General features: G+C 53.1%; 1 protein-coding gene across 2 annotated transcripts; it reads right to left on the bottom strand.

Annotated features, from left to right (window-relative positions):
• Positions 1-313: 313 nt before the first annotated feature.
• LOC105478662 (nucleobindin 1) lies at positions 314-25,248 on the bottom strand. 2 transcript variants are annotated; one of them, XM_071087399.1, is made up of 13 exons: positions 25,115-25,248; positions 24,561-24,706; positions 19,827-19,934; positions 18,363-18,503; positions 12,709-12,813; positions 10,919-11,104; positions 10,555-10,645; positions 5,313-5,371; positions 4,941-5,033; positions 4,765-4,857; positions 2,402-2,572; positions 1,771-1,900; positions 314-1,264 (listed from the first exon to the last, which is right to left on the bottom strand). In XM_071087399.1, exons 2-13 carry the CDS (start codon positions 24,693-24,695, stop codon positions 1,158-1,160), a joined length of 1,419 nt encoding a protein of 472 aa, XP_070943500.1. In that variant the 5' UTR covers positions 24,696-24,706; positions 25,115-25,248; the 3' UTR covers positions 314-1,157. The 2 variants fall into 2 exon arrangements, with proteins under 2 accessions (XP_070943500.1, XP_070943501.1); XM_071087400.1 differs by having other exon boundaries at positions 12,709-12,812; positions 18,371-18,503.
• Between the last annotated feature and the right edge of the window lie 660 nt (positions 25,249-25,908).

Below are 25,908 nucleotides of genomic sequence, written 5' to 3'. Positions count from 1 at the left end.
AAAGGCAGAGGTTACAGTGAGCTGAGATTGCACCACTGCACTCCACTCCAGCCTGGGTGACAGAGTGAGACTCCATCTTAAAAAAAAAAAAAAAAAAAAAAAGCTTAATCCCAGGTTTGGGTTTTCTGTCCTTGTGGCTGAAGGGACCCTATGTGAAGGCTGCAGACTCATCAGGGGCCGACAGAAAGATACCAGGATTGAGCCTCTCAGAAGCGACGCTTGAATCCAGTCTTCAAAGATGAGGGCTCCAGCAGGTGATGTGGCAAGAGCGTTCTGGAGGGACCGGTACAGATACACAGGCACGGAGCCACGCGTTTGTTCCAGAAAGTATATTTAGATGGAACCGGAGCATGGAGAGGACACGCAGCAGGCCGCGGAGCAGTGTCAGATGAGGCCAGAAATGTGGGTGGGACAGGCCTTCAGGGGCTCCAGATGAGACTGAGGGGCTGGGACCAGGTCCTGGAGTGGGGTCAGCTCTGGGACCCTTCTGGGGCTGTGTGGGGAAGGGGCTGGGGGCCAAGAGGTCCAGGAGGAGGCTGGCGATGAGCTGGCTGGAAGCCAGGGGTTCAGGGAGGCCTGGGCTCCTGGTATCAGGGTTCACCAGCTACACTGAGGATCCCCGGCCCCTGGCACCCAGCTGTGGAGGGGACACTCTCTTTGAGGAATCACTGGTTCCACAAAAGGTAGGGGAAGGTCTCGAGGGACCACCCCATGCCCTCGTTAATCAACCAGAAACTTGGCCCGGAGCAGCAGGGGGATTCCAGTAGCTGTGGGCATACAGGATGCTGGCGCGGCCACAACCCAGGCAGCTGAGGCCCCGCCACCTAGGAACGCAGGCTCACAGCAGACCCTCTTGGGATAGACGGGAAGGGGAGGGGCCTTCCCTAAGTTAAGCCGATCATTGAGCACCTCACTGGACACGAGAGAAGGCAGGCCCCTCGGAGGAGGACAGAAGGGAAGGGCCACAGACTCGGAGGCTGTGAGAGTGGAGACAGGTGGACCTGGTGGGGCAGCAGTGCATGAAATGCCAGCCCGTGCTCCCGCCCCAGGAGCCCAACATGACACCGGCCCCTAGGGAAGCTGACTGTGCCACTTCATCCAGCGCCCATCAGCCTCCTTGCAGCATCAGGAATCCAGAGGGCTGGGGTCCCGGAGGATCACAGATGCTGGGGCACCTCAACCTCAGGGAGCCGCTCAACAAGTTTCTTTTCTGAAGCATCCACCTCCTTCTGGTCACCAGCTGGAGCTGGGACGGGTGCATCGTCTGGAAATGGAGGGAGGGAATGGTGGCACAGGACATCCCAACCCCTCCTCCCCCAGGCCCCCGGAGGCCCAGCCCCTCTTCCCTCATACCCAGGGGTCCCAACCCCCAGTCCCTCCTCCCTCACAACCAGGGGTCCCAGCCCCAACCCCCAGGCCCTCCTCACTCACACCCAGGGGTCCAGGCCCAACCCCTCCTCACTCAGACCCAGGAGTCCAGGCCCCCAGCCCCTCCTCCCTCACACTCAGGAGTCCAGGCCCAGCTCCTCCTCCCTCAGACCCAGGGGTCCAGGCCCCCATCCCCTCCTCCCTCCGACCTAGGAGTCTGGGCCCCCAGTCCCTCTTTCCTCCGACCTGGGAGTCCAGGCCCCCGCCCCTCCTCCCTCAAACCCGGAAGACTGGGCCCCCAGCCTCTCTTCCCTCGGATCTGGGAGTCCAGGCCCCAGCCCCTCCAACCTCAGACCCAGGGGTCCAGCCCTGCAGCCCCTCCTCCCCAACAAGGGCCAGCACCTGTGTCTGGGTGGAACTTGAGCTGCCCCTCGGGGTGGGCGGCCGGGGCTTTGTGGCCCTGCTGCTGCTGCTGCTGCTGCTGCTGCTGCTGCTGCTGCTGCTGCTTTCGCTGCTCCATGTGCAGCACGGCCTGCAGGAGGTGAGGGGTCACACACACAAGAGGGTGTGACGCTGGCACTGCAAGTACTCAGGCCTCAGTCCCCAAACTCAGACTTCACAGCAACATGCTAAGTGGTCACTGGCCAATCCCTTCTCCGTGGGCCTCAGTTTTTCTTTCATTGACAGTCAGGCTTAATGATAGTCAAGGATCCAGTTCTCCCTCCAGCCACGGCTTGGGTCCTGCTTTGGGACAGGGAAGCTCTCACCCGTCCCTGGCTGAGTCTGCCCTTCTCCCCCTCCTGGGCATTTCCCTCCTCACTTACAGCCTAACTGCCCTTATCTAACATGGCAGCCACAGAGCTGTCAGAGACAGGAAAACATCTGCCCTTACTCAAGATGGCGGTGAATACTTGAGGCTCCCCCAGTGATTAACATGGTGGCCACAGGCTTTCCCAGCTTCTGGACACCCATGGGGACACGGACAAGGGTGGCCAGAGATTCAGTGGATGGAAACAGCTTCCCCCCCTGTCACCTGCTGCAGCTCTCTCTTCTGGGCCTCCAGGCGGCCCTGGGACCGCCCTAGAGCCTCTGTCTCCTGGCTGAGGCGCTGGGCCTTGGCATTCAGCTCTGCCTCCCGGGCAGCCAGCTCCTCTTCGAAGCGCCTCAGCTCTTCCTCGGTGTAGGCAGGGTGCATCTCCACTGTCTGCAGGTGGGCAAAAGGGTCATCAGGGGCACAGGTCCAACCTCGGCCCACCCACGTTGGAGAGGGTTGTGCCAATGGGGGAGGTTTAGAAGAGGCTGGGAGGCCAGGGCCATGTGGGTGGTCAAAGAGGCCCAAGTGGGAGGTGGGAGTAGGATAAAAACTGAGAGACAAGGCCGGGCACCGTGGCTCACGCCTGTAATCCCAGGACTGTGGGAGGCCGAGGTGGGTGGATCACTTGACACCAGGAGTTCAAGATCAGCCTGGGCAACAGAGCGAGACCCTGTCTCTACAGAAAATTGGTCAGGCATCTTGAAACATATATAGAAATAGGCCGCAGTGGCTCACGCCTGTAATCCCAGCACTTTGGGAGGCCGAGGTGGGTGGATCATCTGAGGTTGGGAGTTTGAGACCAGCCTGACCAATATGTAGAAAGCCCGTCTCTACCAAAAATACAAAATTAGCCGGGTGTGGTGGTGCACGCCTGTAATCCCAGCTACTCAGGAGGCTGAGGCAGGAGAATTGCTTGAACCTGGGAGGTGGAGTTTGCAGTGAGCTGAGATCACACCATTGCACTCCAGCCTGGGCAACAAGAGCAAATTTCTGTATTCAAAAATAAATAAATAAATAAATAAATAAAATAAATAAATAAAATAGATACCTAGATTAGCTGGGCATAGTGGCATGTGCCTGTAGTTCCAGTTACTCAAGAGGCTAAGGAAGGAGGATCACCTGCACCCAGGAATTCAAGGCCACAGTGAACTATGATTATGCCACTGCACTCCAGCCTGGGTGACAGGAGACCCTGTCTCAAAAAATATAAATAAATAAATAAATAAAAGAATGAGCTAGATTAGCTGGGCATGCTGGCATGTGCCTGTTGTCCCAGCTAATAGGAAGGCTCAGGCAGGAGGATCAGGACAGGAGTTTGAAGGACAGGAGTCGGAAGCTGCAGTGGGCCATGATAACACCCGTGCACTCCAGCCTGGGTAATCCCAGCACTTTGGGAGGCTGAGGAGGGTGGATCGCTTGAGTCCAGGAGTTTGAGAGCAGCCTGGCCAACATGGCAAAACCCCGTCTCTACCAAAAAATACAAAAATCAGCCAGGTGTGGTGTGGTTGTGCACACCTGTAATCCCAGCACCTAGGGAGGCCAGGTCAGGTGGATCGCTTGAGTCCAGCAGTTCTAGAGCAGCCTGGCCAATATGGCAAAACCCCGTCTCTACAAAAAAATATAAAACTTAGCCAGGCGTGGTGGCTCACGCCTGTAATTCCAGCTACTCAAGAGGCTGAGGTAGGAGGATCCCTTGAATCCAAGAGGCAGAGGTTGCAGTGAGCCAAGATCGAACCACTGGGCTCCAGCCTATGTGACAGAGCAAGAGCCTGTCTTAAAAACAAAACAGGCCGGGCGCGGTGGCTCAAGCCTGTAATCCCAGCACTTTGGGAGGCTGAGACGGGCAGATCACGAGGTCAGGAGATCGAGACCATCCTGGCTAACACGGTGAAACCCCGTCTCTACTAAAAAATACAAAAAACTAGCCGGGCGAGGTGGCGGGCGCCTGTAGTCCCAGCTACTCGGGAGGCTGAGGCAGGAGAATGGTCTAAACCCGGGAGGCGGAGCTTGCAGTGAGCTGAGATCCGGCCACTGCACCCCAGCCTGGGCGACAGAGCAAGACTCTGTCTCAAAAAAAAAAAAAAAAAAACGAACAAAAATCACGCCTCTAATCCCAGCACTTTGGGAAGCCAACATGGGTGGATCACCTGAGGTCAGGAGTTTGAGACCAGCCTGGCCAACATGGTGAAACCCTGTCTCTATTAAAAATGCAAAAATCAGCCAGGTGTGGTAGCACGCACCTGTAATCCCAGCTACTCAGGAGGCTGAGGTGGGAGAACTGCTTGAACCTGGGAGGTGGAGGTTGCAGTGAGCCGAGATCACATCACTGCACTCCAGCCTGGGCAACGGAGTGAGACTCCATCTCAAAATAAATAAACAAAATTAAACAAATAAATAAATAAACAAAAATTAGAAAGAGTCCTAGAGACAGGGGAGAACAGAGCCCCAGAGATAGGGATGCAGTGACCCAGGAGAATGGCCGGGGACCCAGAGGAAAAGAGAAGGGGCCTGAGACTCTGAAAGAAAGGTCATGGCTGGAAGAGAGAGAGGTTCAGGACCCCGAGTATCCCCCATGTTCTCACCTCCCAGCCCTCCCCGGTGTCCCCAAACTCCTTCCTCTGAGTGGATGTGAGGAACTCCTCCAGGGTCACGAGGCGGTCCTGGTTGGTGTCCACCTGGGGAGCCAGATAAGGGTGAGTGACAGAGCTGGGGCCCCGTCTTCTCCCCCGCCTGGCCCCCCGCCCGGCTCCCCCCTCACATTCTTCATCACGTGCTCCCGCATGCGCAGCCGCTCCTCCTCCATCTCCCGCATGTCATCCTCCTCATTCTTTGGGTCGTACACCTTCTCCAGCTGCAGAAGCAAGCGAGAGGCAGACAGCATTGAGAGGTCCCGAGCGAGCTCATTCCCAGGCTACCCCTTCCTCGTTAGACACACAACCCGACAACTTCAACTCCCAGCAGTCCTTTGGGCACTCCACCACGCCTGGCAGCTGTTTTTGCCCCAGGGGCTGATGGGAGTTGTAGTTTTCAAATGAGCTCCCATCCAGGGGGATTTAAGGGGAGTGCAAGGAGAAAGTAAGTGGCTGATCTGGGAGTCCCTCCAGGTGCCCGAGGCTTCCAAGATGCTCACCTCCTTGGTGAAGAGGGCCTCCAGCTCCTGCTCGTCCAGGACACCATCACTGTTGATATCTGAAGGGAAGGAGATAGCAAGGTATCTCAGGTGACCGAGGACGGGGTGCGTCAGGTCCCTGGTGAAGAAACTTGGGGCGGATGTGGGGTCTGTTATCAGAGGACAGGTAACTACAGATCTCGCGCGGTGGAACGGTGGCCCCCAGGCTTTAGCACCCCACTAGGCCCGTTGGTAGGGTCACTGCCTAGCGACCAGGGGGCTGAGAATGGAATAGATGAAAAAGAGGGTTCGAGGAAACATGCTTGGGTCACTGTCATGCAGGATTCTCTGGCCCTGGCATCCAGTGCTCTGGACACAGAGTCAGCTCCAGGGTTATCAGGGACCTCTGCTTCCCAGAGAACCAGGCCAGTGCCGACTCCAGTCGTCAGGGAGAGCCTCTCCTACCAATGTAGACCCCGCAGCGGCAGGGCTTCAGGCTCGGTCAGCCACACTCACTGTCACCACCGGCCCTCCTCCTTCCTCGGCTCCCTCAGACAAGCATAACCTTGCTCCTGCGGAGGAGGCCGGGAACCCTCATCTTGCAAATCCCGTGGTTCATTTTCCGCCTGCATCTGACTTGACTTTCTGCCCTTGACTTCCAGAACATGATTCTGTCCTCTCTGGCTGCCCCTCCATCTCCTTTGACGGCTCCATCCTCTTCCTGACCTCCCCGTGCTAGTGCGGCCTAGGGCTCAGGCCTGGGGGTCTCCTCTGCCTCAACTCTGGATCTGTGCTGTCCAATACAGTAGCCGCTAGCCACATGGGCTGTTTAAATTTAAATTGATTAGGATTAAAGAAAATGTAGGGGCCGAACTTAGGGACTCATGCCTGTAATCCCAGTACTTTGGAAGGCTAAGGCAAGAGGATCACTTGAGCACACAAGTTCGAGACCAGCTTAGAAAAGATGGCTAGACCCCGTCTCTACCAAAAAAAAAAAAAAAGAAAGAAAAAAAAAGTAAAAAAGTGGGCGGGGCACGGTGGCTCACGCCTGTAATCCCAGCACATTGGGAGGCCAAAGCAGGAGGATCACCTGAAGTCAGGAGTTCAAGACCAGCCTGGCCAACATGATAAAACCCTGTCTCTACAAAAATACAAAAATTAGTCAGGCATAATGCCAACTGCCTGTAGTCCCAGCTACTCAGGAGGCTGAGGCAGGAGAATAGCTTGAACCCGGGAGGCGGAGGTTGCGGTGAGCTGAGAGCGTGCCATTGCACTCCAGCCTGGACTCTGCCTCAAAAAAAAAAAAAAAAAAAAAAAAATTAAAAATTGGCTGGGCATGGTGGTGTGCACCTATGATCCCAGCTACTCTAGAGGTTGAGGTGGGAGAATCACTTGAGCCCAAGAGGTCTGGGCTGCAGTAAGTCATGATCACACCACTGCACTCCAGCCTGGGTGACAAAGGTGAAACCCCATCTCTAAAAATAAAAATAAAAAAAAGAAAAAGAAAAAAAGGTATAGGGAGTTCCTCTCAACCTATTCTGGTCTGTAGGGACTGCCAGATTAAAAAGATTAAATAAGGTTTTTTTTTTAATTTTGAGACAGGGTCTCACCGTTACCCAGGCTGGAATGCACTGGTGTGTTCACGGCTCACCGAAGCCTTGAACTCCTCAGCTCAGGTGATCCTCCCATCTCAGCCTCCCAAGTAGCTGGGACTACAGACTCACGCCACCACACCCAGCTAATTTTTGTATTTGTTTTTGTAGAGATGGGGTTTTGCCATGTTGCCCAGGCTGGTCTTGAACTCCTGGGCTCAAGGGATCCACCTGCCTTGGCTTCCCAAAGTGCTGGGATTACAGGGGTGAGCCACCGCACACGGCCTATTGTTAATTAATTAATTTATTTATTTATTTATTTTTGAGACGGAGTCTCACTCTGTCGCCAGGCTGGAGGTCAGTGGCGTGATCTCAGCTCACTGCAACCTCCACTGTTCAAGTGATTCTCCTGCCTCAGCCTCCAGAGTAGCTGGGACTACAGGCGCGCATCACCACGCCCAGCTAATTTTTGTATTTTTAGTAGAGACGGGGTTTCACCATGTTGGCCAGGATGATCTCGATCTCTTGAACTCGTGATCCGCCTGCTCGGCCTCCCAAAGTGCTGGGATTACAGGCGTGAGCCACTACGCCTGGCCTATTTTTAATTTTTTTTGAGACAGGGTCTCACTCTGTTGCCCAGGCTGGAGTGCACTGGTGTGTTCATAGCCCACTACAGCTTGGAATTCCTGGGCTCAAGTGATCCTCCCACCTCTGCCTCCCAAGTAGCTGGGACTACAGACGCACGCCACCACACCCAGCTAATTTTTGTATTTTATTTTAGAGATGGGTTTGTGCCATGTTGCCCAGGCTGGTCTTGAACTTCTGGGCTCAAGGGATCCACCCACCTCGGCCTCCCAAAGTGCTGGGATTACAGGCGTGAGCCACCGTGTCCAGCCCAAATGTCCTCTCTAGAGCTGTGCTGGGACTCCAACTCCAGTACAGCAGCCACTAGCCACATGGGGCAATTGAAATAGAAATTAATATCCAGGAGAATGAAAACTTCAGTTCCTCAACATTATGCGAAGTGAAATAAGCCAAATACACACACACACACACACACACACACACACACGACAAATACTAAGAGATTCTACTCATATGAAGTACCTAAAAGAGTCAAAATCATAGAGACAGAAAATAGAATGGTGGTTGCTAGAGAGCGGGGGAGAAGGGGAAGGCGAGTGGTTTAATGGATAGTTTCCGTTGTGCGAGATGATGCGCTCTCAGAATTGGTTGCATGACAGTGTAAATATACTTAATACTATTGAACTGTACGATTAAACATGTTTAAAACAGGGCGCAGTGGCACACGTCTGCAGTCTCAGCTACTCAGGCGACTGAGGCAGGAGGATTGTTTGAGGCCTGGAGTTTGAGTCCAGCATGGGCAACGTAGCAAGATCCTGTCTCAAAAAAAAAAAAAAAAAAAAAAGGCAGGGTGGTGCCCAGTGGGATGGCTCATGCCTGTAACCCCAGCACTTTGGGAGGCCAAGATAGGTGGATTGTTTGAGCATAGGAGTTTGAGACCAGCCTGGGCAACATGGTAAAACCTTGCCTTTACTAAAAATTAAAAAAATTAGCCAGGCATAGTGGTGTGTGCCTGTGGTCCCAGCTACCCGGGAGGCTGAGGGGGGAGGATCACTTGAACCTGGGTGTTCGAGGCTGCGAGGTAGCACATATCACTACCTGAGACCCCACTACAGAATCTTCTTTGATTCTTTTTTACTTTTTATTGTTTTTTGAGACAGAGTCTCGCTCTGTTGCCCAGGCTGGAGTGCAGTGGTGTGATCTCAGCTCATTGCAACCCCCGACTTCTGCCTCCCGGGCTCAAGCGATTCTCCTGCCTCAACCTCCTGAGTAGCTGGGACTATAGGCGAGCACTACCATGCCTGGTTAATTTTTTTTTTTTTTTTTTTGTATTTTTACTAGAGACTGGGTTTTGCCATGTTGGCCAGGCTGGTCTCCAACTCCTGGCCTCAAGGGGCCTGCCTGCCTCGGCCTCCCAAAGTGTTGGGATTACAGGAGTGAGCCAACACACCCGGCCTAGAACCTTCATTGATTCTGAGATGCACTTTTGTGTTCTTCTATTTTATCACCCCTGAAATAGGGATGCATCTTTATTTATTTAATTTTTAACTTTTATTTTTGTTTTTTTGAGATGGAGTCTTGCTCCGTCACCCAGACTGCAGTACGATGGCACAATCTTGGCTCACTGCAACCTCCACCTCCTGGGTTCAAGTGATTCCCCCACCTCGGCCTCCTGAGTAGCTGGGATTACAGGCACCTACGATCATGCCCACCTAATTTTGGTATTTTTGTAGAGATGGGGTTTCACCATGTTGGCCAGGCTGGTCTTGAACTCCTGACCTCAGGTGATCCTCCCACCTCAACCTCCCAAAGTGCTGGGATTATAGGCGTAAGCCACCATGCCTGGTCTACTTTTTTTTTTTTTTTTTAATAGAGACAGGGTCTCACTTTGTTGTCCAGGCTGGTCTTGAATTCCTGGGCTCAAGCCATCTTCCACCTCGGTCTATCAAAGTGCTGGGATTACAGACATGAGCCACTGCACCCAGCCCAGGACGCATCTTGTTTTCAATAGTACGTTAATTTGATTGGCAGCTTACGTAAAATGCTAGCGCCTCTCATACTGTTCAGTCTCTTGGAGTTACTAAAGTGTGGTATGATCTGTGTGCCTGATCACTGGCTCTGAGGGGGAGGTACTTTGTTTTGTTGACAGTTGTATCCACAGGGTCTTGACAAGGCTTGGTCCTTAGTGGGACCTTAGGAAAGGTTTGCTGAATGAATGAGTTAGGCCTTGCTAAGCTCTTCTGACGAGCGGCAGATTCTGGGACAGCGTGCCGGGCATATCTGAGGGGGCTTGGCAACCCCAGGCCACACTTCCAGACAGGAAGAGACAGACTCGGGGGAGTGTGCCTTTGACCCACCATACAGAAAGGTCTTTCCAGGCCAGGCACAATGACTCACGCCTGTAATCCTAGCACTTTGGGAGGCGGAGGGGGGGCAGATCACATGAGGTTGGAAGTTCGAGACCAGCCTGGCCAACATGCTGAAATGGCGTCTCTACTAAAAGTACAAAAACTAGCCGGGCATGGTGGTACATGCCTGTAATCCCAGCTACTCAGGAGGCTGAGGCAGGAGAATCACTTGAACGTGGGAGGCGGAGGGCAGGGGGTTGCAGTGAGCCGAGAGCACACCACTGCACTCCAGCCTGGGCAATAGAGCAAGACTCCGTCTCAAAAAAAAAAAAAAGGAAAAAGAAATAGAGAAAGGGCTTTCCAGGCCTCTGGAGGCCTGGTTCTTAGGGAACAACACACTCCTAGTGACAGGGCTCCCAGAGTGGACCAGGGTTTCTTTTGGGCTGCTGTGGGAGGAGAGCCCAGGCCTAGCCAACCTGGCTTGCTTACAGTGGACACCAGCTGTCCTTAGAACCCGGAGGTCTGGTGTTTGCTAGAGCAGAGGCCCAACCCTTCCACGCAGATCCTAGCCTTATAGCCGGGAGAAGCAGGGCTGTCTGGTCAACCAGGGGACATAGGCTCGGCTCTTAGGCCTGACTAAGCCCTCCTGGGACAGACACACCCCTCTTAGCATTCAGGTCCCAGGAGGGTCAGAGTCTCAGGGTTCATCCCAGCTCTGGAACTCCCTCCCCACCTTACCATGCAGTATGAAGAAGGTCTTGGGGTTAAACCTGTTGGGGTCCAGTCCATCCAGCTCCTCCCACACCTCCTTCAACTGGGCTTGGCTGCCCTGTGGAAGGGAGAGCCAGGAGCTCATGAGCAAGAAGTCTGCATGCCATAGGATAAAACCAAATATCCCTGTACCCCCATCCAACAAACATCATCTCCCTCAAGCAAGAAAACTAAGAAAACTACAACTCCCAGCAGCCCCTTGGGCAGCCAGGTACAGTAACAGGAAGTTTTTGCCTCAAGGGCCCCTGGGAATTGTAGTTCTTTAACTGCTTTCTTGTCGGGTTTGAACTGGATGTGATAGGGAGTGGATGGGCACAAATGGGGTGCTCACAGGCACATTGACTTTGGGATGCTCGCGGTGCCGGCGCTGTTGCTCTTCTAGCTTCCTCTCTGCCTCCTTTCTCTGCTCCTCTCCCAGTGACTCCAGATAACGCCGCCTTTCATGTTCCTTAAGCATCTCGTAGCGCTTGAATTCTTCATGATGGGCTGCGTCGTACTGGGCAAGGTCCCGGGTGGCCTGGGGAAAGGCACAGGATCATTCCCTTCTGCCCCCTCTGCCCAGCCCCCAATTCCAGCCTGTAAATGGCAGGCCCTTGGCCCTGAACCTGGCCGAGGGCAGCCCCAGCCTCTACCTGTCTTACGTCTTGTGTCCTGATGTCCCTTTTTTTTTTTTTTTTTTTTGAGAGCGAGTCTTGCTCTGTTGCCCAGGCTGGAGTGCAGTGGCATGATCTCTGCTCACTGCCTCACTTCAACCTCCACCTCCCAGGTTCAAGTGATTCTCCCGCCTTGGCCTTTCAAGCAGCTGGGATTATAGGCATGTGTCACCAGGCCCGGCTGATTTTTGTATTTTTAGTAGAAACAAGGTTTCACCATGTTGGCCAGGCTGGTCTCAAACTCCTGACCTCAGGTGATCCGCCCACCTCAGCCTCCCAAAGTGCTGGGATTATAGGCGTGAGCCACCGCGCACAGCCTGATGTCACCCTTTTTGGTTTCCATGACTACTCCTGCCCCATAACACACTTTCTTCTCTTTATTCAAAACAGATTAGGACGGTTATACGACAGCAACTTCAACCCACCTCTTTCAAGTCCTCCACAATCTCCAGATCTTAGAGGAATAAGTACATAAGAACAACATACATGGTGAACTTAATATGTTACGTATTTCGGGTACAGCTAGGCGGCCAAGAACATGAGGTCAGGCTAGGAGAGGTGGGTCATGCCTGGAATCCTAGCACTTTGGGAGGCTGGGTTGGGAGGATCACTTGAGCCCAGGAGTTCAAGACTAACTCACGTAACATAGCGAGACCTTGTAATTAGTTAAGATGATGGGGCTGGGCGCAGTGGCTCACGCCTGTAATCCCAGCACTTTGGGAGGCCAAGGCGGGTGAATCACGAGGTCAGGAGCTCGAGACCACCCTGGCAAACACGGTGAAACCCTGTCTCTACTAAAAATACAAAAAATTAGCCGGGCCTGGTAGTGGGCACCTGTAGTTCCAGCTACTCGGGAGGCTGAGGCAGGAGAATGGCGTGAACCCGAGGCGGAGCTTGCAGTGAGCAGAGATTGCGCCACTGCACTCCCGCCTGGGCGACAGAGCAAGACTCCGTCTCAAAAAAAAAAAAAAAAAAAAAAAAAAAGATGATGGCCCGCTGGGTTATGGTGGGTATCACTATAAGAAGAGCTGCGTGGCGCAGTGGCTCACGCCTGTAATCCCAGCACTTTGGGAGGCCGGAACTCACCTGAGGTCGGGAGTTCGAGACCAGCCTGGCCAACATGGTGAAACCCCATCTCTACTAAAAATACAAAAATTAGCCGGGCGTGGTGGCAGGCGCCTGTAATCCCAGCTACTTGGGAGGCTGAGGCAGGAGAATTGCTTGAACACATAAGGCAGAGGTTGCAGTGAGCCGAGATCACACAACTGCACTCCAGCCTGCGGGACAGGAGCGAGACTTTGTCTCAAAAAAAAAAGAAACTAAAAGAAACCACCCAGCCCTCTATCAGCCTCCAACCTCAGAGAACACCAACAGGCATGGTGAGCTGGCTCACGTCCGGGACTCTGTCCCCTTGTCCCCTTCCGCAAAGCTTCCCTCAATCCTCTGCCTTTGGACCCACTCCCATTACCGTCTGGATCAGCAGCTCCAGGTCGCGGGCCTCGAATGTGTGCTGGTTCTGAGGGTCCAGGTGTTCAAACTGTTTCAGGAGATTCAGATGATCCACCTGTACATCTGGAAGAGAAGGAAGAGTCCAACACCTCAGGGCATGTCCTTTTAGAATCTTGGGCCAGACATGCTGTAAAGAAGTCACAAGCGGCACTAGGGAAGCCCAGAAGACATCTTTAGCCTGGGGCAATCAGGGAGAGCTTCCTGGAGGAGGTGATCCCACGACTGAGTCTGATACTTAGAATAATAACCATAATAAAAACTAACATATACTGCCCTCTTACTAGATGCCAGGCCATGCCCTAAGCACTTTAACTGTATTAATTCATTTACTTTCCACAAAATCCTGACAACATAGGTTCTACGATTATCCCCATTTTATGAGTGTGAAAACTGAGACCCCTTGAGGGGTTGTGACTGGTCTAGGCTACCAGCTAGCAAGTGGCAGAGCAAGGATGGGAACCAGCCACTGAACACCCCAAACCATGACATTCAACCATCTTTTTTTCTTTCCCTTTTTTTTTGGAGACAGGGTTTCACTCTGCAGTGGCAGGATCTCTGCTCACTGCAACCTCCGCCTCCCAGGCTCAAGCAATCCTCCTGCCTCAGTCCTCTGAGTAACTGGGACTACAGGTGCACGCCACCACACCCGGCTAATTTTTGTATTTTTAGTAGAAACAGGGTTTCACCATGTTGGCCAGGCTGGTCTTGAACTCCTGACCTGAGGTGATCCACCCACCCAGCCTCCCAAAGTGTTGTGATTACAGGTGGCAGCCACCGCGCCCAGCCTCAACCACTCTTTAAAAAAATAAACAAGGCTGGGTGCAGTGGCTCACGCCTGTAATCCCAGCACTTTTGGAGGCCGAGGCAGGCGGATCACAAGGTTAAGAGATCGAGACCATCCTGGCCAACATGGTGAAACCCCATTTCTACTAAAAATACAAAAAATTAGCTGGGCATGGTGGTAAGCACCTGTAATCCCATGGTGGTAAGCACCTGTACTGTAATTGGGAGGCTGAGGCAGGGGAATAGCTGGAACCCAGGAGACGGAGGTTGCAGTGAGCCGAGATTGCGCCACTGTACTCCAGCCTGGTGACAGAGTGAGACTCCGTCTCAAAAATAAATAAATAAATAAATAAAAGAAAAACACCAAAATTTTTGATAAAGCATCAACCAGTCTTAGGGGTTAAATTGCGTGCTCTTAAGTTTCTGTGTTGAAGTCCTAAGCCCCAGTACCTCAGAATGTGACCTGATTTGGAGACTAGGTCTTTACAGAGGGAACCAGGTTAAGATGGGGTCATTCCTGTGGGCCTTAATCCAAAATGACTGGCGACCTTATAAAAGGCAGAAATTTATGGCTGGGTGCAGTGGCTCATGCCTGTAATCCCAGCACTTTGGGAGACTGAGGTGGGAGGATCACTTGAGCTCAGGCATTTGAGACCCACCTGGGCAACATGGTTAAACCCCATCTCTACAAAAAATACAAAAATTAGCCGTGTGCAGTGGTGTGTGCCTGTAGTCCCAGCTCCTCAGGAGGCTGAGGCAAGAGAATCACTTGAGCATGGGAGGCGGAGGTTGCAGTGAGCCGAGATCGCGCCACTGCACTCCAGCCTGAGTGATAGAAGTAAAACAAAGTAATAATAGGCCAGGCGTGGTGGCTCACACCTGTAATCCCAGCACTTTGGGAGGCCGAGGTGGGTGGATCACCTGAGGTCAGGAATTCGAGACCAGCCTGAGCAACATGGCGAAACTCCATCTGTACTAAAAATACAAAATTATCCAGGCATGGTGGCACATGCTTGTAATCTCAGCTACTTGGGAGTCTGAGGCAGGAGAATCACTTGAACCCGGAAGGCAGAGGTTGCAGTGAGCCGAGATCATGCCACTGCACTCCAGCCTGGGCAACAAGAGCGAAACTCCATCTTGGAAAAAAAAATTAATAAATAATAATAATAATTAATAAAAAATAATAATGAAAGGAGAAATTTGGGCCAGGCACACAGAGGGAAGATGGTGTGAAGACGCAGGGAAAAGACGGCCCTCTGCAAGCCAAGGAGAGGGGCCTGGACCAGATCCTCCCTCACAGCCCCGGAAGGAACCAGCCCTGCCAACACCCTCACTTTGGACTCTGACTGCAGGCCATGAGACAGTCCAGTTCTGTTGCTGAAGCACCTGGTCAGGGGTATTTGGTTACAGCAGCTGCAGCAAACAAGTGCAGCCTCCCTCGTATGGGAGTTTCCAAGCGGTCAGGAAGGGGTAGGGTTTCCAGGCAGGAAGGGACAGCACACACACTGCCAACACACACTTACTCACCACACACAGGTCTCCCGAGGCCTCTAGGGGCCCAGGCCTGCGCTGTGCAATGCTGGACCCAAAATGAATCAGCCTGGCCCTGGCCTCCAGCGGCACTTAGTTAGGTGGGGAGAAAGAGAGACAGACACACACACACACAGAATCAATCGGCCTGGCCCCGCCCTCCAGCGGCCGGCCCTCGGTCAGGTGGGCAGAAAGACACACACACGGGCAGCTAGAATTTGGGAGACCCAGGCTGCAGTGGAGGCAGCTCCAGCCCTGGCTGAGCCCAGAGGAGTGACAGGCGTGCAGGACACAGGTACAGACTGAATCTCAAATTCATTGTTTGTGCCAGTGTTGAGCCACTACTCCAGGCTGACCCAGTGCTGGCCACTGTGGACACAGCAGGAAACAGATGGTGACAGAATTCTGCCTCTTGGAGGCCAAGCGTGGTGGTTCATGCCTGTAATCTCAGCACTTTGGGAGGCCGAGGCAGGTGGATCACCTGAGGTCAGGAGTTCGAGATCAGCCTGGCCAACATGGTGAAACCCCGTCTCTACTAAAAATACAAAATTAGCCGGGTGTGGTGGCGGGCACCTGTAATCCCAGACACTCAGGAGGCTGAGGCAGGAGAATCGCTTGAACCTGGGAGGCAGAGGTTGCGGTGAGCCGAGATTGCGCCACTGCACTCCAGCCTGGGCGACAGAGCGAGACTCTGTCTCAACAACAACCACCACCACCAAAAGAGTTCTGCCTCTTGGAGCACCTAGTCTAGAGAGACAGAGAACAGGTGACCAAGGGATGAACAAAGGAATACCAAGGACACAAATAAAACAGAGGCTCCTTCACACAGGACAGCCGGGGCAGTGACACCCTGAGGAGGTGACGTTCCAGGGGAGATGGAAGGTCTGTGGACCAGGCAAAGAGCCCTGAGAAGGAATGTCATGGGACAGCAGGGCAAACGGGCAAAGTTCCCGAGGTTGCACGTCAGCAATTTCTAAAAATGCTGACGCAAGAAGGTCAGGGCACACAGGGGAAGGGCGGGGCCAGGAGGATGTGGCCGAGGTCCACCCAGGCTCCGAGCAGCCGAAAGGAACATGAACGCGAGCCTGAGGGCACTGGGGTGCCGGGGGCAGGCTCTGGGCAGAGGAGGGACGGGACGAACCTGAGTGTTGTGGCAGCTGGATACTGGTACCCCAAAAGATACCCACATCCTGATCCCCAGAACCTGTGAATGTGTGACCTTACAGGGCTAAGGGGTCCTGGCAGATGGGATTACATTAAAGACCTTGAGATGGGGGCCAGGGCTGGTGGTTCAGGCCTGTAATCCCAGCACTATGGAAGGCTGAGGTGGGAGGATCACTTGAAGTCAGGAGTTTGAGATCAGCCTGGCCAACATGGCAAAATCCAGTCTCTATTAAAAACACAGGCCGGGCGCGGTGGCTCAAGCCTGTCATCCCAGCACTTTGGGAGGCCGAGACGGGCGGATCACGAGGTCAGGAGATCAAGACCATCCTGGCTAACCCGGTGAAACCCCGTCTCTACTAAAAAATACAAAAAAAAAAAAACTAGCCGGGCGAGGTGGCGGGCGCCTGTAGTCCCAGCTACTCGGGAGGCTGAGGCAGGAGAATGGCGTAAACCCGGGAGGTGGGGCTTGCGGTGAGCTGAGATCCGGCCACTGTACTCCAGCCTGGGCGACACAGCGAGACTCCGTCTCAAAAAAAAAAAAAAATACAAGCCGGGCGCGGTGGCTCACGCCTGTAATCCCTGCACTTTGGGAGGCCGAGGCGGGCGGATCACGAGGTCAGGAGATCGAGACCATCCTGGCTAACACGGTGAAACCCCGTCTTCTACTAAAATACAAAAAATTAGCCGGGCGCCGTGGCGGGCGCCTGTAGTCCCAGCTACTCGGGAGGCTGAGGCAGGAGAATGGCACGAACCCGGGAGGCGGAGCTTGCAGTGAGCCGAGATGGTGCCATTGCACTCCAGCCTGGGCGACAGAGTGAAGACTCCGCCTCAAAAAAAAAAAAAAAAACAAAATTAGCCGGGTGTGGGTGGTGGATGCCTGTTATCCCAGCTACTTGGGAGGCTGAGGCAGGAGAATCCCTTGAACCCGGGAGGCAGAGGTTGCAGTGAGGCAAGATCACGCCACTGCAGTGCAGCCCGGGAGACTGAGTGAGATTCCATCTCAAAAAAAAAAAAAAAAAGAAAGAAAGAAAGAAATTGACTAAGCAAGGAAAAACAGTGTGACCTGACAAACTTCTCCATTTTATTGCTGTACTTATGCAAGAGTATGTTCTTAGGAGAATCACACTGAAATGTGTAGGGTGACGAGATGGTGACTGCGGTAAAGTCCCACATGTGAATGACAAAGCAAATGGAGCAAATGTTAACTAGAGAAGCCGGGTCAAGGGTGTTTGGCTGTTTTCTGTACTACTCTTACAACTTTTCTGAAAGTTTGAAGTTCTTTCAACTTTTTTTTTTTTTTTTTTTTTTTTGAGATGGGATCTTGTTCTGCCACCCAGGCTGGAGTACAGTGGCACAGTCATGGTTCACTGTAGCCCTGACGTCCCAGGCTCAATGATCCTTCCACCTCAGCCTCCTAAGGAGGTGGGACCACAGGCATGCGCCACCATGCCCAGCTCATTTTAAAATATTTTTTATAGACATAGGGGTCTTGCTATGTTGCCCAACCTGGTTTTGAATTTCCAGGCTCAAGTGATTCTCCTGCCTCATAAAGTGTTGGAATTGCAGGTGTGAGCCACTGCACCTGGCCTCTACCAGAATTTTAAATGACAATGATTTTTTTTTTTTTTTTTTTTTGAGTCAGAGTCTCACTCTGTTGCCCAGGCTGAAGTGCCATGGCGTGATCTCGGCTCACCGCATCCTCCACCTCCTGGGTTCAAGTGATTCTCCTGCCTCAGCCTCCTGAGCAGCTGGGATTACAGGCATGTGCCACCACGCCCAGCTAATTTAGTATTTTTAGTAGAGACGGGGTTTCACCATGTTGGCCAGGGTAGTCTTGAACTCCTGACCTCAGGTGACCTGCCTGCTTCAGCCTCTCAAAGTGCTGGGATTACAGGTGTGGGCTACTGTGCCCAGCCCATGATAAAGATTTTTAAAAACAACAAATGGAAACAGAATATAAACAAACAACATTGTAATGTTTGTATTAAATCATGCTAGGAGGAACACTGGGGCAATCTCCCACTCACATTTCACAGAGGGGAGGGAAGCCTCACCTGCTTAGCACACAACCACCTGGAGGCTGGGAGCGAGGCCACCCTTCCCCACCCCTCCCTGCCTGTCCCTCCGGCCCTGCCCCTGCTCACTGGGATCCTGCTCGGCGTCCATCTTGGCCTTGAGCAGCATCCGCAGCCGCGATACCTCCTGTCGCTTGAGCTCATCCAGCTTGGTGCGGACATGGTGGCTGACAAAGTCCAGCTCTCGGCTCAGCTTCCCGCTCTGACGGGAGAGGAGACCCTGGTCAGCCTGGGGGCCTGGGAGGGGGCATGCTGGGCGGCCTCGGCCTGCTCTCTGTCTTCTCTGGCAGCTTCTTACGAGCTTTCTCATGCCCCAGTCTTATACCGCCTCTTCCCTGCTTATAGTCCCCCAGCTCCTCAGAGTCTTCAGGAAGGACAGCTCCCAGCCCGTCAGCCTGGCATTCAAGGCCCTGCCCACCTCTGCTGCCCCATCTCCCGTCACTCATCAAGTCACACGTTTAGGGCCAGGTGCGGTGGGTCACACCTGTAATCCCAGCACTTTAGGAGGCTGAGGTGGGAGGATCGCATGAGCCCAGGAGTTCAAGAGCAGCCCGGGCAACATGGCAAGTCCCTGTCTCTAGAAACAATAAAAAATTAGCTGGGCATGGTGGTGAGACCCAGGCCCACAAGGACAGACCCTGCTACCAGGGTTCAGTGTCCTACTCAGTGAAATGGGGACAATGACAGTGCTCCTAGAGGCCTGACATGGGAGTTCATGGTGACGTGAGGGACACCAGCACCTCCCTTATTTTGAATTCTTCCTCTGTAGAAGGCACCATAGGAGCATTCTGTTAGTGCAACCCTCTCACAACACTTGCTAAGGAGTGTCACCACGCTCTTCCATACCCTTTACACTTCTTTCTTTGGAAAATCCAAAGCCCAGAATCCTTCCCTTGGAAAATCCAAACCCGAACCCTGCTTTTTCCAGATGGGGAAACTGAGGCACGGTGTGGGGAGGCCCCATAGCTGGTAAGAGGTGGAGCTGCAACTGAAAGCCTGCCCCGCGGGACTCTGCACTAACCTCATATTCTGTGCTCCCCAAAGCTCTTCCCAGCTTGTGACCCCAAGAAGCAACTTCTCCCTGAGCCTCATTTTGGTGATTTCAAATACAGGCAGAGCTGGAGCCATGTGGCCCCTTTGAAGAAACCAGTACGGCCAGGCACGGTGGCTCACGCCTGTAATCCCAACACTTTGGGAGGCCGAGATGGGCGGATCACGAGGTCAGGAGTTCGAGACCAGCCTGGCCAACATGGTGAAACTCCATCTCTACTAAAAATACAAAAATCAGTCAGGCATGGTGGCGTGCGCCTGTAATCCCAGCTACTTGGGAGGTTGAGACAGGAGAATCCCTTGAACCCAGGAGACGGAGGTGCAGTGAGCTGAGATCGTACCATTGCACTCCAGCCTGGGTGTCAGAGCAAGACTCTGTCTCAAAAAAAAAAGAAAAAAAGAAACCAGTCCTCTCCTGAACTCTGTCCCACCCCGCACGTACCCCTCCCACAGCCCCCACTGCCCCCAGCCGCACCTTGATGTCCTCCGCATTGGCAGCTTGCAGCTTCTCTCGGAAATGCCCATCTGTCTCCAGCACATCAATGACCTCCTGGAGGTACCGGTGGTAGTACAGGCCTGTGTCCTGAGGCAACGAGGACAGACATAGCAGCCCCTGCTCCCACCCCCACCCCCACCATCACTCCTGTTACTGTTATGGCCACTCCCTAGGGCAGCTGACGAGGGACTCGTCAGTTTTTACCTTTTCCCATATATGTAGCAAAGATGAAATGAAAATCACATCAGTGAACACCCAGCCCAATACTGCCCAGAGTGGGTGCTCAGAGTGGACATGACTTGTTGGGAAGCTGTGAATCATACCTTTATCCATCTATCCAACCATCCATTCATCCATGCATCCACTCCCCTATCCATACATCCCACCCACCCATCCATCCATACATCCCACCCACCCATCTATCCACCCATCATCCATCCATCCATCCACCCACCCATACATCCATCCATACATCCCACCCACCCATCCATTCACCCATCATCCGTTCATCCATCCATCCATCTATCCATCCATCCACCCACCCACCCATCCATCCACCCACCCACTCACCCATCCATCCACCCACCCACCCATCCGACCATCTATCCACCCATTCATCCACCCACCCATCCATCCACCCATCCATCTACCCACCCACCCATCCATCCATCCAACCAACCATCTGTCCACCCACCTACCCACCCATCCATCCACCCGCCCATGCATCCATCCATCCATCCATCCATCCATCCCCTCATCCACCCACCCACCCACCCACCCATCCATCCACCCGCCCATGCATCCATCCATCCGTGCATCCATCCATCCGTGCATCCATCCGTCCATCCATCCACCCATCCATCCACCCATGCATCCATCCACTCATCCATCCATCCACCCGCCCATTCATCCAACCATCCATGCATCCATCCATCCACTCATCCACCCACCCATCCATCCACCCGCCCATCCATCTACCTGCCTATCCATCCACTCCCCCGGCCATGTATGCATCCACTCATTCAACGAACATTCACCAGGCCCCTATCATATGCCGCACTGTGAACAACAAAGACGAAAGTCCCAGGCCTTCTGATCCCACCCTTGTCATACATAGCTGGGTGTCACTTTACTCTCCCTGGGCCTTCTCTGCTCTTCCTATTTAAAAAATAGGTAGTATATCCTCTGCCTCCCAGATCTGTAGTGAAAAGCAAATAAGATAAATTAGAAAAATAAATAAATAAAATCACAAAAGAGGCCGGGCGCGGTGGCTCAAACCTGTAATCCCGGCACTTTGGGAGGCCAAGACGGGCGGATCACAAGGTCAGGAGATCAAGACCATCCTGGCTAACACGGTGAAACCCCGTCTCTACTAAAAAATACAAAAAAACTAGCTGGGCGAGGTGGCGGGCACCTGTAGTCCCAGCTACTCGGGAGGCTGAGGCAGGAGAATGTCGTGAACCCGGGAGGCAGAGCTTGCAGTGAGCTGAGATCTGGCCACTGCACTCTAGCCCGGGCGACAGAGCGAGACTCCGTCTCAAAAAAAAAAAAAAAAAAAAAAAAAAAAAAAAAAATCACAAAAGAGAGAAGGCCAGGCGTGGTGGCTCAAGTCTGTAATCCCAGTGCTTTGGGAGGCTGAGGCAGGAGGATTGCTTGAGCCCAGGAGTCTGAGGCTGCAGTGCATTATAATCATATCATCTCACTCCAGCCTAGGTGACAGAGCAAGACCCTGTGTCCCAAACAAACAAAAAAAATTAAAATTAAAAAAAAAGAGAGAATTGGCCAGGCATGGTGGCTCATGCCACCATGATTCTAGCACTTTGAGAGGCCAAGGCGGGTGGATTGCTTGAGCTCAAGAGTTCGGGACCAGCCTGGGCAACATAGGGAGATTCCCGTCTCTATAAAAAGAAAAAAATCAGCTGGGCATGGTGGCACACGCCAGTAGTCCCAGCTACTTGGGAGGCTGAGGCAGGAGGATCACTTGAGTCCAGGAGTTCAAGGCTGCAGTGAGCTATGATCCTGCCACTGCACTCCAGCCTGGGCACCAGCACAAGACCCTATTATAAATAAATATATATATACACACACACACACATTCCTTACCTCTTTATCAAGTCTCACAAGGTCCCACATGATCCACATAATCCCCCTCTCCCCTCCTCCTCACTCGCCCTGCTCCAGCCACAGCAGCCTCCTTGACATCCTCAACTTGCTCTGCTTTCTCCTACCAAGTGGACTTTGCTCATGCTGTTCCCTCTGCCTGGAATGCTCTTCCCTTCACTTCCTCTCTTCCTTGCTCTTTACTTAACGTATCTCTCCAGTTCAGAACTCAGTGGCTCACACCTATGATCCCAGCACTTTGGGAGGCCACGGTGGGCAGATCACTTGAGGTCAGGAGTTAGAGACTAGCCTGGGCAGTATAATGAACCCTGTCTCTACCAAAAATACAAAAATATTAGCTAGGCGTGGTGGCACATGCCTGAAGTCCCAGCTACTCCAGAGGCTGAGGCAGAAGGATCACTTGAGCCTTGGAGACGGAGGTTGCAGTGATTGTACCACTGCGCTCCAGCCTTGGTGACACAGCAAAAATCCATCTCAAAAAAAAAAAAAAAGAAAAAGAAAATGAAAAAATGAGGTGGCTCATGCCTGTAATCCCAGCACTTTGGGAGGCCAAGGCAGGTGGATCACGACGTCAGGAGATCGAGACCATCCTGGCCAACATGGTGAAATCCCGTTTCTTTTTTTTTTTTTTTTTTTTTTGTTTTGAGACGGAGTCTCGGTCTGTCGCCCAGGCTGGAGTGCAGTGGCCGGATCTCAGCTCACTGCAAGCTCCGCCTCCCGGGTTCACGCCATTCTCCTGCCTCAGCCTCCCGAGTAGCTGGGACTACAGGCGCCCGCCGCCTCGCCCGGCTAGTTTTTTGTATTTTTTAGTAGAGACGGGGTTTCACTGGGTTAGCCAGGATGGTCTCGATCTCCTAACCTCGTGATCCGCCGGTCTCGGCCTCCCAAAGTGCTGGGATTACAGGCTTGAGCCACCGCGCCCGGCCGTGAAATCCCGTTTCTACTAAAAATACAAAAATTAGCTGTGCATGGTGGTGCACGCCTGTAGTCCCAGCTACTCGGGAGGCTGAAGCAGGAGAATCACTTGAACCTGGGAGGCAGAGGTTGCAGTGAGCCAAGATTGCACCACTGCACTCCAGCCTGGCGACAGAGCAAGAAAGAAAGAAAGAGCTTAACTCACGCCTCCCTTTCTCCCTGTCACCCCTGGTGTTCACCCTCACAGAGCCCTGCCCTTCGTCTTCCATCTCCCAGTGAGCAGGGATAGTCCACAGGCACAGGGCACACATGTGGCTGTGCCCTAACAACTACCACTGTGCCTGCCTCATGGAAGGTGCTCAGGAAACATGTGGAATGGAAGAAAGGAAATGGGACTCAACAAAGCCTTCCTGGGTCTGCAAGGATTTCACAGAATAGAGGCCTAACTTGCAGCATGGGGACCAGAAACACCCAACGATCCATTCCAGGGGATAATGACCAGCCCATTCTTTGTTTTTTTGAGACAGAGTCTCAGAAAACAGAGTCTCAGAGTCTCAGTTCTGTCGCCAAGGCTAGAGTGCAGTGGCGTGATCTCGGCTCACTGCAGCCTCCACCGCCTTGGTTCCAGCAGTTCTCGTGCCTCAGCCTCCCAGAATAGCTGGGATTATAGGCATGAGTCACCACGCCCAGCTAATTTTTGTATTTTTGGTAGAGATGGGGTTTTGCCATGTTGGCTAGGCTGGTCTCGAACTCCTGATCTCAAGTGATCTGCCTGCCTCAGCCTCCCAAAATGCTGGTATTATAGGCATGAGCCACCGCGCCTAGCCTGTCTAGCCTTTTTTTTGAGACAGAGTCTCGCTCTGTCACCTAGGCTGGAGTGCAGTGGCCCGATCTCGGCTCACTGCAAGCTCTGCCTCCTGGGTTCACGCCATTCTCCTGCCTCAGCCTCCCGAGTAGCTGGGACTACAGGCGCCTGCCACCATGCCCGGCTAATTTTTTGTATTTTTAGTAGAGACAGGGTTTCACTGTGTTAGCCAAGATGGTCTCGATCTCCTGACCTCGTGATCCACCGGCCTCCCAAAGTGCTGGGATTACAGGCTTGAGCCACTGTGCCCGGCCTGACCAGCCTATTCTTATAGGAAGCTATAGGAAGATTCCGACCACAAGACACGCACTGGTCTTCAGGATCTCCAAAGTTCCAAATCCCTTAGGACCAAAGCTTTTATTGGGTTTGATAAACACATGTTGGAATTAATAAACAAGCAGTGCACCCACCCTTTTGTAATTTAAACTACAACTCCCAAGAGCACCATGAAGTCAGACTACCCCAGCTAGCCAACATCAACTGCTACTGGGAACTAGCAACATGGTGTTACTGGGAAATGTAGTTTTGTTTGTTTGTTTGTTTGTTTTCAGATTCCTTCTTGGGTAGAGAGAATCTTTAAAAAACAGAGGTTTATTTGGGGCGTGAAGCACATTTTCCACACCTCAGAGTCAGGGACTTCCAGTTTTTCACCAAGTCAAACCCCTGCTGCTGGGAGGAATGGCGGGCAAAAGACAAGCTACAACCGTAGGGCCAGTTAAGTCACTGGAACATCCACCCTATGGGCACGGGGTCTGCAGGAATTGTAGTACCACTGCAAACACCTGGCTGGACAGCAGGGCTGGGCCACTTACGGGACTCTCAGTCGCAGGGGCCTCCTCCTTGTTGGGCGCCCCTCGCTCCAGGGGGACAGCCAGCACAGCGCGAAGCAGGACCAGCAGCAGCAACGGTAACAGAAGGAGGGTTCCTCGGGGCCCAGAGGGAGGCATGGCGGTGTGGTCTGTGGGGGACGGAGGGCTGGATAATGCATAATGTCTGTCCTAAGCCTCTTCCTCCCCTGGAACCAGGAGTTCGGGCCTCCAGTGCAGCCCCTACTTCCAAGACTCAGGACACAAGCATTTCGTTACCCAGGCCCCAGGATTCCAGGCCTCCAGCCTTCCCTTCCTCCGACACAGGAGTCCGGGCCCTCAGACCCAGGAGTCCTGGCTCCCAACACGCTCCTCCCTCACACTGAGGAATCCAGGATCTCCTCCTCCCCCAGACCCTAGAGTTCAGGGTGCCGGCCTCCTCTTTTCCCAGGACCTAAAGTACTGGCACCCAGTGCATCCCCCTCCGGGACCCAGTTTTCCAGCCCTGTGGCCCCCATCCCTCCCTAGGACCCAAGAGTCTTGGAACCCTGGCCTCTCACCTCTCCTTCACCGCAGAGGGCGTTTTCCAGGGCCGGGAAGGACCTCCGGTGCGTTCTTGGTGATTTCCCCCCTAGGCCACGCCCACTTTCCACAGAGGCCCCGCCCCAAAGAGGCCTGATTGGTCCACGCTGGCCCCGTACCTTTCATCCACGTCTAGCGGCCCCGCCCCTTGCCGAAGTCGCTCGCATTTTCGTGAAAACCTCGCTTCTGTCTCGGAATCCCAGCCTCTTAACGCCACATTTCCCGCCTATGCCAAAAGAAAGAGAAAGCTTTCAAAGACAACTACAACTCCCTGCCGGCCGGGGGAAAAATAACTTCCGCGGGCATCGTGGCCCCTTCGCCTCATGGGAGCTGTAGTTTTGCCCATTTATTTTCGCCCCACGAAGTGCCTGCAATTTACAGCACGGTAGAAATTGCATAGCCTTCCTTATGAGTTTCTTTCTTCTTATTTTTTGAGACAGGGTTTGCTCTGTCACCCAGTTTGGAGTGCAGTGCCGCAATCACTTCTCACTGCAGCCTCTACCTCCTAGGCCCAAGCAATCCTCCCGCGTCAGCCTCCCAAGTAGTTGGGACGACAGGCCCAGTTAATATATATTTTTTTAATTTTTGATAAAAATATTTAAATATTTAATTCTTTTTCAGCCTTTTCTTTTTTTTCTTTCTTTCTTTCTTTTTTTTTTTTTTTTTTAACATTCTGTCTTTCACACTTCTCACAGTCAGGCCGGGCTTGGGGGCTCATGCCTGTAATCCCAGCACTTTGGGAGGCCGAGGCGGGCAGATCACCTGAGGTCGA

The sequence above is a fragment of the Macaca nemestrina genome, chromosome 20 (assembly GCF_043159975.1).
Source record: "Macaca nemestrina isolate mMacNem1 chromosome 20, mMacNem.hap1, whole genome shotgun sequence".
NCBI classification, from domain to species: Eukaryota; Metazoa; Chordata; class Mammalia; order Primates; family Cercopithecidae; genus Macaca; species Macaca nemestrina.
This window is presented reverse-complemented; position numbering and strand designations above follow the sequence as displayed.